This window comes from Betta splendens, chromosome 4 (genome assembly GCF_900634795.4).
Source record: "Betta splendens chromosome 4, fBetSpl5.4, whole genome shotgun sequence".
NCBI lineage: Eukaryota > Metazoa > Chordata > Actinopteri > Anabantiformes > Osphronemidae > Betta > Betta splendens.
The window spans coordinates 5,305,660-5,320,473 of NC_040884.2; the positions used below are offsets into that span (position 1 = coordinate 5,305,660).

At 44.5% G+C, this 14,814-nt stretch overlaps 1 protein-coding gene across 1 annotated transcript; it reads right to left on the reverse strand.

The window, feature by feature from the left end:
* Nucleotides 1-548: 548 nt before the first annotated feature.
* On the reverse strand, nucleotides 549-14,694 carry myo1f (myosin IF). Its single transcript, XM_029148725.3, has 28 exons — nucleotides 14,240-14,694; nucleotides 10,607-10,735; nucleotides 9,857-9,946; nucleotides 9,638-9,732; nucleotides 9,457-9,544; nucleotides 9,286-9,375; nucleotides 9,057-9,188; nucleotides 8,831-8,965; nucleotides 8,617-8,749; nucleotides 8,081-8,277; nucleotides 7,915-7,995; nucleotides 7,742-7,828; nucleotides 7,528-7,614; nucleotides 7,279-7,446; nucleotides 7,091-7,176; nucleotides 6,914-6,995; nucleotides 6,736-6,842; nucleotides 6,563-6,661; nucleotides 4,109-4,253; nucleotides 3,566-3,680; nucleotides 3,314-3,483; nucleotides 2,982-3,127; nucleotides 2,655-2,801; nucleotides 2,420-2,568; nucleotides 2,268-2,330; nucleotides 1,820-2,027; nucleotides 1,522-1,682; nucleotides 549-1,432 (listed from the first exon to the last, which is right to left on the reverse strand). The coding sequence occupies exons 1-28, from the start codon at nucleotides 14,240-14,242 to the stop codon at nucleotides 1,356-1,358; spliced, it is 3,270 nt and encodes a 1,089-aa protein (XP_029004558.1). The 5' UTR covers nucleotides 14,243-14,694; the 3' UTR covers nucleotides 549-1,355.
* Between the last annotated feature and the right edge of the window lie 120 nt (nucleotides 14,695-14,814).

Here is a 14,814-nt window from a genome sequence, read left to right on the forward strand (position 1 = left end):
AATGTGACTTATTTCAAGTGTAATAATGGTAAAATGCAATAAACGCAACTATTCATTGTGACCATCCATTTCTGACTGGCGTTAGTTGGCTTTTCGTCCTCGGATCCACCACTTTGTCTGCACGTACTTAAGCTTTTACAGCTGCTAAATCAACATGTGATGCCCAAGTATATGTAAAACCTGAATCACGAGGAGAAGGAAAATACTTAAGTAAATAAAAATACAGTGTGGTTGTCCTGGTGATCGCTGATGCATGAAACATAATCTCTTAACTCGCATAGAAAACCAAGAGCGTATCAGCAATCATGAGGCTTTAGTCAGTGCAGTTAGTGCAGGTCTTTAAGTGAACTGTTTGCACTGAGCGTGTTTTATTCTGTTCTGTGCATCCATGCATGATTCCTCAAACACTGCACCACCTTGCACCGGCTTATCCTCCCACTCCTTCGTTTGTTGCTTTTCTGCATCATTTCAAGGTGAAGTGCAAAAGCATTTTGGAGAAATAATATTATGAGAACCAACATTGTTTTCTTGTGAAAAATCTTTTAAAAAGAGGTCAAACTGGTTTATTAATATACAAAAAACAGATATTGATCAGTGATATTTTACAAAAATTGACAGCAAATAAAAAAACTGGCAAAAAACAGACATTTTCTTAAATTGTTCCCTCACCTTCTGTTTTGTTATCAATAAAACTATTAAATTCGATATATATTATCGACAAAACAATCTAGTCCAGTGCAAACGTAATGGAGGTAAAAACATGACAATTTGGTTTTGTAATTGAAGTAAAACAGTAAGTGAATATATGAGAGGATAATGAGCAGACTGTCCACATATACAAAAAATATAAAAACATACAAGAGATTAAAGGTTTTGGATTCATTTGAAGCGAGTTCATTCAAAGTCTGTGGCTCTGTTTTTACTTATTGTGCTTGACTTAATCAACAGCAGTTTATGGATAAAGCTTCCACTGTTCAGACACTAAACAGAAATGCAGTATTTTAGGCCACTTTTCTGTTAAGGCTACAAATGTAAAGATGAGTCATTTTCTGTGAAGACACAGACTAAAGAAAAGCGCTGGCGTCAGGGCAAAACCATTCAACAGACAAGTTGAGGACATCATCAGACGCGACAGTGGAGTTCTTTACAGTGGGTCTGACGTTTAACATGAAGATGATTCCTGTGATTCATGTCAAATGTCAGTGAAACAGCTCTGTTTCTAATATGCATGAAGATCTAGGCAACCATGAACAATTCACAGGCAGCGTCCTTTAGCACACAGTGTAGGCAGCTTTCAACAAATGAGATGCTTCTAAGAGTCACAGCAGCCTTAGGGACATCTCTCGAAGTCCTGATCAGATCTTTTCCACATAGTTACCAGGGAAGAGACCCTCCCGCCCTCGAATCCTACCCGTCCACCAGCCTGATGGATCTGCAGAGAGAAGGAGTGAAGAAACGCACCATTAACCACCAGTAAACATCAACTTATTCACCCCACAGTCTCTCTTTTCATCCACACACCTTCTCTGACAAGGTCAAACACATCATTGACCTCGAAGCTAATCTCATCCGTGTCCTGTCCGACATATTGGTACAATGCCCGGCAACGAGGCCCCTGAGGTCGAGGCTGGGATTTGGGAGCAGGAGGAGGTCGTTGACTGATGCTTCTCTTCCTCTGCTTCCTGTAACCAGAGAGGAAAAACACTATGAGATGAAAGTAGCTGGAAACAACACCAACAGACTACGATCATTTTAATCCTGTTATTTATGTTTTGTGGTGTAGTCATAAACTGGTTTCTCGTGCGGTGATCTCTCCTACCCTGACATGCCCTGGTCCGGCACATTGAGGAAGTCCATGTTCCCCTGGTTGTACTGGTTGTGGGCTGGGACTCGGGGGGCTTTCTGTGAACCCAGTTTGGGCAAAGCTGCGCTAGGCGGCCGGCCTTGTTTGTGTGGAGAGGAATACATCATGTCTGACTGTTGGTTGTTAGGCCCCCTGGAAAACTGGGCTCCTCCGTTCTGGTGCCCTGCAGAGAGAAAATACTGGGTCAAGAATGCGAAATACATACAATACAAAGCCTGTTATACTTATATGAAGAAAAATCAGCAGGGGGCCTAACACTGATCCCTGAGGAACACACCAATCAACCATAAGGAAACTCTGAATTTAGCAAAGTAGCTCAACACGCTGAGGTAAAGCACTGTTGAGTAGGTTGTAATTACTACTTCTATGACAGTCATAATAATGGAAAAAACAGGAGCCTTACCTCTGTTAGCGACATGGTTTCTGCCTCCACCATAGGACTGTGGTGCACTCTTCCTGGTCGGCTCTAATGAAATAAATATTCAATCAGACAAATAGTTGCATGTGCTTATTGTGTAGGACCATCATCGCTTTTGTATTTTCCCTTTCGCTTACTGGAGGATTTGGGGAGACCTCCCCCTATTGTGATAGTGAGGGTCTTTCCTCCAGGTTTGAACTGGGCCAGGTCTCCTTGCCCCGGTTGAAACACCACCACTCTGGTTCCACCTCCACCCCAGCCCTCCTTCTTCACTCTAAACTCCAGTCTGAGTCAGAAGAAAGTGTGTTAATCGGTGGCGGTTGTGGTGGAGGGTCCTATGCAGATTTAGCTTAGATGTGTTTGTTTCTTTACCTGTCATTAAAGCAGATGGAGAGTTTTTTCTTTGTAACCTCTTCATAGCGTTTAGAAAGCAGGCTGAGAAACTCTGTCTTGAAGTTGGACTCCAGCAGACTGTCGTACTGGGCCTCATGCAAGATGAAGAAATCATCCTGTCTCGTACTGAAGGAAAGCGTATGTGTGAGGTTTGAAGGCCAAATAGTATAAAATATCGAATGACAGAATTGTGAGGAAAAAAAGCATAGAGTTTAATGTGATTAGTTATTGTTGACTACGTTCCACCACAGCATCAAACACACATGCTCCCAGGTTTAGTTATGCATTTCTAAAGGTGAGTCCTACCTGAGAGAGACTCCAGTGATGCTCATGAACTCCATTTTTCGCTTCAGCACCTCCTTTATCTGTCCTTTCTCAGGCCCCTTCTTCACCTTCTCACGACCAATCAGATAGATGCCCTTCGGGGTCAGGATCAGATCTCTCTTTATAGACTGGGTTGTAAGAAACAAAGAAGTGGGTTAATGTGAGGATTGTCGGAAAGGAGAAGAAGAGCGGTTGCTTTTTGGGGAAGTGGGAAGTCGTGGAGGTTTTGCTCAGTCTACAAAAAACAATCTTACTCACTTCACGGCGAAAAAGAATAAAAATGATTTTGAACTTTGTACTTCATAGAGCTTCACCTTGAACCTGCGATCAAACTTGTTGACTGAATCAGCAAAGTCGACGCGCTCCCTCTTGGCCAGAAACTGCCGCAGCTCCGGCCGCTGCTCCAGGCCGAGGTAGTCGCCCACGAAGTTCCTGTTGATGCTGTTCTTCCTGCGCTCCTTGGAGTTGTACAGTATGTCTGAGGCTGAGTGACACAAGGGCGGAGTCATGCTCAGAGCCGGGAACAGGAAACAGGAAGCGCGAGGAGATGCGTGCTCCTCACTCACCTTCCTCTCTCATCTGCTCATACTTCTTTCTTGCGATGTATCTTCTCCACGCTTTCTGGATGATCCTTGCGAAAGTGTCAAACTTTCTTTCCCTCATCTCCTCAAGCAGAAACAGCTGAGAAGCATAAGAATAAGGAGGCATTTACATGAGTGACTATTTATAATCGTTGAACAATTATCATAAAATCTAAGATACTTGAGCTTCAGTCGAGAAAAATGCATCAGTGGTTAATTGATTATTTTACCATACTCTTCAGTTGAAGCTGGCTTTAATGGCCACTTGAGGGCAGCAAATCCAAGTTATGGACACAGCGCAAGCGCTCAATAAGAATATTTAGCACACCTGTAAGACTAGGTTTGCATAAACATACATGCAGCATCTACAGAGCAGCGTGAGCTTTCAGAGGGTTGCTGACATTTGCTTCTCGCATGCAAGTGGTTGAACCAAAACCGGGAACTTGTGGGAACACGTCTACCCAGGGAGCTGAGCTACGGTACCACATGCGGAGGCTTCCATTCTAGTTGTTCACAGGGGCTTGTTACCGATTCAGGGTTCTTGACGAACACTTTGGTGCGTCCCATCTGGTACTGGTCGTTATCCATGTTGACGGATCGTAGGAGGTGGAGGACGCCCTGCTGCTCGGGACCCCTCCAGCAAGGCCATGTTTCTGCTGTCAGGATGGCGTATCTGGATGGTACACACACACACACACACACACACACACACACACACACACACACACACACACACACACACACACACACACACACACACATACAGTGTTTGAAAAAGAAATACACACACATGTAGCAATCCACGTCTGGACTGAGGTAACCTGACCTACATGTGAACTTAACTCCCTCCTTTGAAGAGCCCCTACGTCCCTTTCAGTCCCCAGAGATAAGGGACCCTGAATCTTTCTCCACAACAGGAGACTGGCTTCTATCACCACAGGCACCAATTGACGCCAACATTTCAAAGGTCCATATCAAAGAACCATGAGTCCACTTTGTTGATCTACCTGTAAATCCCTCAGGATTCCACCTCTGCTTATCATGCCAAAAGGAGAGGCTGTCACATTTATCACTAAGAAGCTGTCTCTCCCAGAACTGGGACCACCAGCCATAAAATGTGGAATGTGCTCATCAAAGAGAATGAGAGACTTCATTTGGACACAGGTTCTGGTTCAGATGCACCAGAATCAACTTCCATGAAACTGATGTCATTGTATTCTGTGGACAAAATGTTTTCATTTGATATTAGATTGGTTTCTGTGTGATGTTCAATGCCTGATCTACAGATTTGCCAGGAAATTCCTAAAGTTACAAAGGGACTTCAACTCATCACCATGCTCTCCTTTGTGTGAAGGCACAAAGTTGAAATAGAGAGACTCACCTTCTTTACTTCTTTTAATCTGTGCAACATACACATGGACTATTTCCACCAGCTACAATTCGGTATCCTCATTATTGTATCACATTTTTAAGTGTTACAATTGTTTAATTAGTAATGTCCACTTTAGGTCATTTATAATTTGATTTTGCTTGCATTTATTATTCGTGTATGTTTTAGTGTTTACTGGGTGTTGCATAAGACAAGACCAGGCATCATGAATAACATTTAATTTGTTACAGCATTGTAAGGGACCACATATAAGACCTTAAGATTCTATGCATTTAATGTTGCTGGTTAACCATTCTGACTTCTCTGCTCATTTGAGTGTCAAAGTGATCATTACATGTTTATTGTGTTATGGTGTGATGGAACTTTGAGCTTGATGAAAAGAGGAAAGCTTAGTTATCCCAGATTTAGGAGCGATCCAAATCAAATAGTTTGATTCCTGATCTAAAAGAGGTGGAACTCTTCACCACTGGTTGAAGTCATTTCTCCGCCCTGCAGTGACCACTGCCCCAGAGGTATTTAAACCAGTGACACCCAAGGCAAAACGGATTTCCCTCTATCTTCAAACTTCTTTCACTTTTTCCTTTTTGCGTCGCATTACTTTTCTTTAATTTTCCTTTGTCCTTAAATTTTGTAAACCTAAGTTAAACTTAGAAACACGAACGAACAACGATATTTGTAACGTTAGAAAGTCATCAAGAAACTCCGCGAAACTGAAACTATCACAACCAGTCCTTAATTGACTCGCTATTTTTGATCGAACCAATTAAAGTAGATTCCAGCCCGTTTGCTTTTTGGGCTAGTTTAGTAGCGCTGACGCTTTGCAACACCTTAGAAGTCCAGCCTGGCTGACTGTTACTCTGCTGAACCCAAGCCGTCATCACTGTGGGCGATGATTCCTGGAACAGAGGCCGTGGCACCTGGACCAGAGGGCACTGCTCCACCGAACCGGTAACAGGAGACGCTGCACAGCGGCTACAGCTCCAAACTAAGGCAAGACGAACATCTCTAATCCTCTGAGAAGTCTGGTGTTTCTCAAAGCGCTAAAATTGATCATTCCAAATTTATTAGTTATCCTTAGATTTGAATTAGTTAGAGACAAATACTCTTTTCTCTTGATCAAAGCCATCACACACTCAGGTCTTGACCATTCTTTGTGTTTTTACTCATTGATTCATTCACTGTTCATCATCTCATTCTGATCGTTCTCTCATTTTCTATTCTGTTTATTTGAGTATTTCCATATTATGTTATTCATATATCCAGTAGTGTTAGATTAATAAAACGTTAAAAGGAATCTGGTTTTGTGTGCATTGTTCTTCAGATTTAAACAGAGGTCACTGAACCGCGACAAGAATTCACGGCATAAGAGACTGATTTGGTTTTATCACAAGAAAGTGGTTATTGTTGTTCATGAGTGGTAACTCATTGAATTGATATCTGGCGTTGACTAGATTAATACAAGCGTGGTTTCAGCTTTAAAACAAACCTGGTGCCCCAACTTTGAGGTATATTAATGTTTTGCATTAATATCAAACTATTAATAATTTAAATCCGCTACACACACGTATAAGGAAGAGTTCAGTTAAACTTACCTCTGAAGAAATTTGCTGAAAAGCCTGCGATACGCAAACCCAGCTCTTCTTACGCGGATGTTTTCCCGCAGTCCCAGGTATTCAACCTGATGCCTAGCCCTAAAAACATACAGATCCTTTATGAAGTCTCCACCACATGTTTGGGTGCGAATGTGCCTCTGAGAGGTCGTGACCTGCTTTCCTCCCAGTCTTTCGGTCTTTTTGTCTCGTTGGGTTTGATGCAGCGGATGTAGTGAGGCGTGCACTTCATCAGGGTGTTCACCAGATCGTTTGCTTGTTTCTGGTAAAAGCATTCAAATGTTGAAACCTAAATATTTCATTACTTGAAAAGGATATAGACACAATCCTCACCTTGATCTTGGAGCCAGCTGTGGTCGGCCTGCTTTTCTTATCTGTGTTGAGGTTCTCGGGGAACAAACTACGGATGAAGTTACTAAGGAGACAAATTAAAGGATGAATTGTTTTCACTACATTCCTGTATCAAGAATAGCAAATATTGCGACGCGGTTGCGGATGTCGAAGACTTACAAACTGCTGCTTTGCATGAGCTCAATGAGGTCGGGGAAAAGCACGTCTCGGTTTCTCTCACAGAAACCGCTGATGTCGTACGACACCTGAGAAAACGCCGGTGAAACAGCTCCTGAGTAAACGCTGCACTGAGCATCACAGCAACCCTCCACTCACCACGCCTCGTCAAAGTCAGGGTCCTACTGTACCTTGCCGGCATAGTGGTGTATGACGAAGCCGGAGTTCCAGCTGTTGAAGTGTTCGTGCGTTCCCACGGCGGCCTGCAGCTTCTGCAGCAGAGTGCTGTCCGCGCCCTCGCCTTTGGCGTGCATGGTGGCACACACGTCGTCCAGCACGCTCATCACCCCGGGAGGGTTCTTCAAGGAGAACACGCCCAGTGAAACCTCCCCCCCTCGACAGTGATGCTGCTATTTGAACCCCGCGTTTTAGGTTCTTACCAATTTATTCTCAATGAGGTCACACACAACTTTGTTGTTGAAGTATTCGATGGGTGTCCACTTGATGCCCTCCTGAACATACTCTTCCTGGAAGAAAAGAGAAAAAGATAATTTTGTAAAGCAGTTTTGAAATATCTCCATTCTGACCTTATTTGCTGTCGACAAACATGGTCACTGAGCATAAGGCAGAGATTTTTAGGCAAGGAAGCGGTACCTGCTCAGCTTTCAGAGTGAGTTCAATGAAGATCTGTTGCAGTTTCTCGTTGACAAAGTTGATGCAGAACTGCTCAAATCCATTTCTCTGCAAAGGCAAACAGATTCCAGTCAGTCACATGGTACCATGACCATTGTTACGGTGGGCGTCTTTAAAGCGTTTGTGGGACCAACCTGGAATATCTCAAAGCCGTAAATGTCAAGTACTCCAATGCTGAATTCTTCGTGTGGTTTTTGGATGGCTTTGTTTATGGCCTGGAGAAGACAGACACGGAATCACTTCAAATGCATGAATCATAAACCCACCGTGCTGTGTTTACTGGGGGAAGCGGCTCTTTACCTCCACCAGGTAGTCGAACAGACGTGCGTAGAGGGCTTTGGCCAGGGCGTCCCGCGTGTAGGTGGCCTGCTCCTGGTTCAGGGTCACATCGATGGTCTCAGACTTCCCTCCCCACTTGGAGTCCATCTTCCTGCTGGTGAGCTTCTCCTGCAGGCGTTCGGGAGCAATGCCCAGCAGGTAGGCAGGGAAGGCGAGCACTGGAGCAGAGACGGTTCAGATGAACAGACAATGACACTGACACTGCCTGACAGCCTCCCCTTCACACTGTAAACACTGTCAATGTGGATCTAAGTGGACTTCTTAAAATAGCAAACAATTACTAATTTCTGACAGTGACTGTGGGACATAAGCACCAATTATCCGCTGAGCAGGAACCCATTCAGTAGCAACCACGGATGATTCAGGCCTGTCATGGGACTGCCTCTGTCATGGTGTGCTCTATTTAGTGTGCGTGCACAATGAAAGTCCATGTGTGCCGGCTCTATTCATGTCTATGAGCGTGAAACGCATTATCAGACTACATGTGCTTTACTCACAGTCCGTGCTCTCCACCTGCCCGTAGTTTCCTGCCTCGACGAAGCTGATGTTTCCCAAATGGAGGATTCCGGCGACAATCTGCAGCACCTGATTCTGGATGTCACCTGGGATCCCGATCACCTGCATGGCCTCCTGCAGGACACCACATGAAGGCGTTGAGGTCAGAAGCTGGATCAAGTAAGTCACCGTGGACTTTGTGCAGCATCAGCGTACCATGGTCTCTTGGTAGTCTTTGCTATCATTGGTCCCATCCACCTTGTAGGTCCCAGACTGGTTGAGGTAGTTGTAGTAGTCTGGGGTCATGATGCCGAGGTCCTGCTTCTGCTGATCACTGGCACCTTCTATTACCTGGTGGAGGAGAGGCAAAATACAGAACCATGTCATCTAAAAGCAGTTGTTGTTCACCATTGTCTGAGTTCTTTAATCACTGGCCTCCGACCTGATAGTAGATGTGGAAGTTCCTCTCGTTCTCGTTCTGGCTCACCACCCTCGACTTCTCCAGGAGGAAGTTCGAAATCTTTCCACCGTCTGGTTCGCCTCCTCTGCTGAACTGGATTTCAAAGTATTTCCCCTGATACGTGCAAAACCGGAATCAGCACCACGAGGTGTGAAGAAGCTGGTCTCCATATAAATGTGTGCAATCTGATAAAGGGCTGCGTGTCACTCACGAAGCGACTAGAGTTGTTGTTGCGGACGGTCTTTGCGTTCCCAAAGGCTTCCAGCAAAGGGTTTGACTGAAGGATGATGTCTTTCACGTGCTGAAACACAGAGTAACGACTCAGACAGAGCAGAAATACCCTCACGGAAGCAAGTCAGACAGCGACACGCGTTATCGCTACCTGCACTTTCGATCCTCCTCCAGATACTTTGGAAATGTAACCCATTATGTATTTGGCAGCCACTGTCTTTCCTGCACCACTTTCACCACTGCCACCACATGAACACAACACAGGGCAACACATCATTACACTGTAACGCACTCTGTGGTGTCAGACAGAATGAAAACAAGGCGCCGCTCACCTGATGATGACACACTGGTTCTCTCCGTCAATCATCATGTTCCTGTACATGTTATCAGTTAGGGCATAAATGTGAGGTGGATTCTCATATTGTGCCTGCAGAGTGGGAGAATTGGAGGCAACAAGGTGTGAGTTGAGGTCCACGCAGTACACAACATCAGGAAGGACAGAGCACATGATGAGCTCAGATGAGCAGAATATGGAGAGGAAATCTACTCACGGCTCCTTGATACAGCTCGATTTCTCTGTCAGTAAAATAGGGCATCTGTTTGAAGGGGTTGACTGATATCAGCACAGGCCCGATGTAAGTCTGAGCGGCGAGTTAGGGATCGCAACAGAAAATTATCTTAGCATTAGCAGAGTGCACCCAGGTCAAACATTCACCCATTCACACAGTGGAAATCAGTGTCTTCTAATCCTGTCCATTCAAAACAACCTTTTAAATCACAAATGAGCGGCTTCAGTTTCATTTACACATTCAACAGTTTGCATCTTTGTCATAGTTGATCATTTTAACACATTATAACCTGTTGGTCCCATTCATCCTCTGACTGTATGTTAATCTAGTCTATCAAAAGCGCTGCATGTTGAAGAGGATCATAGTCTCTCCTGCAGAAAACCGCTCTCTGATGGTTTGCTCATTTCTTGTAATTCCCTGCGACTTTTCGTCACAGTGCAGTTGAACCTGAGATGACGTCTAGCGCTGGTAATTTTTTCTCTCCACATTCTAAATATGGTTGTGAAGTTCTGTGTGGCTGTGCTCTCAGAAGACGGAAGCGAGCTGCTGTGTCACACAGCAAATGCAGAAGAGGAAGAGTCAAATCTTTGACTTCATGGCCTTATATGTTTGCGTGGCTTTCTGTCCCTGTGCCTCAAATATCAAAACTACATCATTAGTTAGTGACTTTGTTCATCCAGACCCCAGTGTGTGCAGCCGTTAATAATACTGCTGGTTCGGTCCAGAGGATACAAAGATGTAGTCGTCCATGTATCTTTTCTTGAGGTTGTCCACAATGGCGTCCTCTGTGATCTTGGACAACAGGACCATGTCGTCCACTCCACTTTGTTTCACATTCTGACTCTGCCAGTGATACTTCGCCTGGATCACGCAAAAGAGTGAACAAAAGAGAAAGATGAGCGGAAGCTTTCACCTGTGGTCATTCTTCATTTTAACCTATATTCCATATTATGTTTTAGACACAGCCGATGACTTTTATTTTTAATCTGCTATCTAAGGACAAAACATTCACACAAAGTAAAAACAAACTAAAATGCAACTTTAAAAAACAGACGCCTGTAAACAAGGTGACAACGTGGTGTGAGGGTGTTTCTGGTGAAACACAGATGACAAATTAAAACATGTTTTAAAAACCCCTGTGGTTGTCATTACAGGAAGCTGGGGCTGGTTGCCAGGCAACGAGGCTGAAATGAGGTGAGCTCATTCTCTAATTTGGTCATTTTAGAGAAGCAACAACATACTTATTATTCCTTCTGACTATGTAATGAAACAACAACACAAACTAATAACTGTTGTTGTTTTACAAAGTGACTTAGTGTCTAGTGTTTGGCTATGAACACCTTCCCATACTTAAGATACAGTAAGTCACGCCCGGTTTCTCGGTTTTGCCAGAATGCTGAAGTGTTTGATGTGTGAACTCTAGGAGGTGCAGTCATTAACGTGGTGGTTGGGCTGTGGTCTGTGGGGCTCCTGCCTACAGCTACTCCTTCTCAGCTTCGCGTCCTGTGCTTCTTGAGACGAGCCTCTGCTCAGCTGTGAGACCACAGGAGCAGGTTACGCATGTGCAACACTGGAGTAGAAAATAGATGAGTTTTGCTGGTATGTTATTTTCAAGAAAATCTCACGCAATTTGCACTAAATGGGAAGAAGGTGAAACAAAGTGCCACAGACGGCACAGTAGGCACTTCTTGTCCTGGAGCCTTTTATACGTAGCACAGTAGTGGAAAATAATTCCTGATGAGTGACGGTAAATAAAAAATAAATATTAGTTCAATGTACTTTGTTCAAAAACCTTAAATTTCAGTTCACTACATGAAATGTCTGCTTGCGACATTTATCCTAACTTTAATGACAACGATCACACCAATCACCAGTGTCTATTTCTTAATTTTAAACCAAAAACAACCCTGAGGGTTCCTGACTTCACAAGGAAGTTCAAAGTGTAAAGTCAATGAAAACCTAATAAGCCAAAGATAGAAAGGCTCAGCTTTTTAGTGTAAAACATGAACCGCAGGCTGCTCCAGGTTGCATTTATTAATGTGGGTTGTTTCCAAGGACAGGCCACTAAAATCAGCTTTGTTTATGGAAGCATCAGGGTTAAAGCAAGTACATATCTAATTTCAGGTGACGTTTGTCACCATGGTTACAATAATCAAACTGCAGCAGCTGAGGGTGTGTTTTATCCACTTGTGTCTTTCTATTGGTTCTCATAATTACTGAGGCTGAGGGGTCTGATAACAATAACACTGGGCATCTTAATAAGCTGCTGGCACAGACAGCTTTGTTTACCAGAATTCATGGGAAGGACTCAGTACAACGTCATAATCACGTCCACGGCAGCGGAGGAAGCAGTTGCAGCTCTCCCTCCGGCCTGGTGGGGGCGTTGTGGGTTTATTGTGTGATGTTTGGTGGTTCTGTTCTGTTGTGTTCTGTCCAGGTGTGTCTCTTAGTGTCTTATCTCTGACCTTGTTCCGACCTCTGGCTTCTCTCATTAGTTCTTATTCTGCAGTGATTTTGCTTTTCAGTATTTTCCAAGTTTGTTTCTTCTCCTGCTTTGCAGTGACCAGGTTGCAGTGTTTTCTGATGATTCTGAGTGATCTTTTCTTCTGTACTTCTGGACATCTCTGATTATTCTTGCGCTGGGTTTGCGGTCATGCTTATGACAGACGCTGCCTGTAAACCAGTCAATGCTGGTAAAAACCCAGTGCTTGGAAACCTCTACCACTCACTTTCACTTACTTGGAGCAAGACACAGTGGCACAGGCATCAGCTGTAGGTCAGTGATCACAAGGTGTCCAGCTGTTCTTTGAGTGAGTTCTTTCTCCTTTCATATACAATAAAGCCACTAGGACCTTATGATGTACCAGGAGCTTTTCTACGTTATTAGGTGCACAGTTAGTGAACTAGTTCTGCTTTGTATTCAAATGAAACACCTCCTATGCAATGTTAAACACACAGCAGAGATGTTTCTGGCCGAGACCACTTCTCTTTACAGTCAATCGGCTTGTGATGCTCGATTGGATCAAAAAGCTTTGCAATCAACTGTAATTTGGCCACTTCTCACTCAGACCCGTCCTCTGAGCAGTTACTATTTCATCATTTCATTATTTTTCCATTAACCTTTATTTAACCAGGAAAAAATCCCACTGAGATTGAAAATCTCTTTTACAATGGAGTCCTGGCCAAAACAGGCAGCAGCAAATACAAAACATGGTTGGTTGGTTTTACAATTTACGAACAATCCAAAGCAAGAGATGCTGCTGATGAGCTAAAATGCAAATCATGGAATCTGCTGTTTGTGCAGAGCTGATCTCAACATCCTGGGCATAAAACTCAAAACCTTCAGTGCAGTGAGCAATACTTTAACACCCCTCTTTTGTTATTCCTCTATATTTAAATGGACGAGTTTTTAAGCCCTCAACATCCTGTCGCTGGTTTTGACCGACACCTGAAACTTGTCGCTGCTGCTCAGAGCCGCACAATATTATGATCAATGATAAAAAGATCCTTTTTCATTTTCACAAGACAATTGTTAGATTTCCAGCCTTCGCGACCCGCTCATGCCAACAGACCCTTCTAGGCTTAAACAAGAAACAGCCTTCAGTGATTTTAGATGTGCAGGGCTCATTTTAAGTTTTAGAAGGAAGTGTTGTAACAGAAAGTACAGGCCTCCCCGTGGTCCACTTCCTCCTCTTGCATCTCATCGCTGCCTCTTGTGAAACCCTATAAACTTTGCACATACTGGTGCTGCTGGTTCCCTTCCTGCATCCGCCTGCAGCTTTGGTTAACAGACCCCGAAAACCCACCGCGTGACAGGAGTCTGTCCACTGAGCTCACAGGGCAGCATTGTACATGCCATTCACTCACAGTTAGCGTTTCTACAGCGACGTGAACATCCTATTTTATGTCACTTTACTGTTTCAGACACTGTTGTTTTCTGTCACAGATCAAACACTGTAATCAGCCGATTTTGCCTCCATTGAGCTGTTGAGTTGTATAAATGAAAGGGTTTGTTCTAAAAAAGGGGGAACTCAGTGTGAAAAAGCTGAATTTCCCTGCATTGAAAAAATACTTTTGAAACACACAATCACGACCCACATATTTCAAAACTGCCACTGAGGCGTGAAATATCCTCATTTTGTGCTTCAGACGGAACCCGCTGACATTAAATCAGGTTGATAGTGCGCTACTTTCACACCTGCAGCAGTTACACCTGCAGCTTACAACAGTGTTTTGCCTGAAATATTCCAGTTCAAACCCAATGTGATTGAGGAAATGACATGAAGTCACCAGGAAGATGAGCATGTGAGCAGCGTGCACACGCGTTACAGCTGTTGAAGAGAGGTTAAAGGTGTGGTACTGTACCATGGTTGCTGTGGCTCTCCCCCCCCCCTCGGGCGTCCGCCGTCCACGGGGCGTTTGTGCGTGTGTGTCGCTAAAGTCCACAGATTGACCTCCTCACACCGCAGCCATCGCTCAGCAGGCCCGTCCGAGCCAACAGCAGCCAGCGACCTGCTGGGTACGGCGTCCGGAGCAGCATTCAAACCCTACTTCCTCATACTCCCACTGTCGGTGTGTGAAACAAGAACTGCTCACAGACAACACACGCACGCATGCACGGACGCACACCGATGCGCAGGCTCTCACACTCCTGACGCCACTTCTGTATTTCACCATCAAAGTCAGCGAGCAGAGCATGAAATAATGACCTAACGGTCTGATGACGGTGTTTGTCTCGGCGCATTCACAGGCCACCAGCGCAATTAGTCAGTCCGATCCACCTCCAGCACGGCCGAGCGGCGCTGATGGCGACAACAACTGCCAAGCGTCAATTATCTTCAATCAGTTGCCAAATGATGGTGTTTCAGTTGAGCTGCCTGCTCCACCCAGGCTGTGGTTTCATGCTGTTTGTGTCACCGGAGCGGCTGCTGCTCCCAACG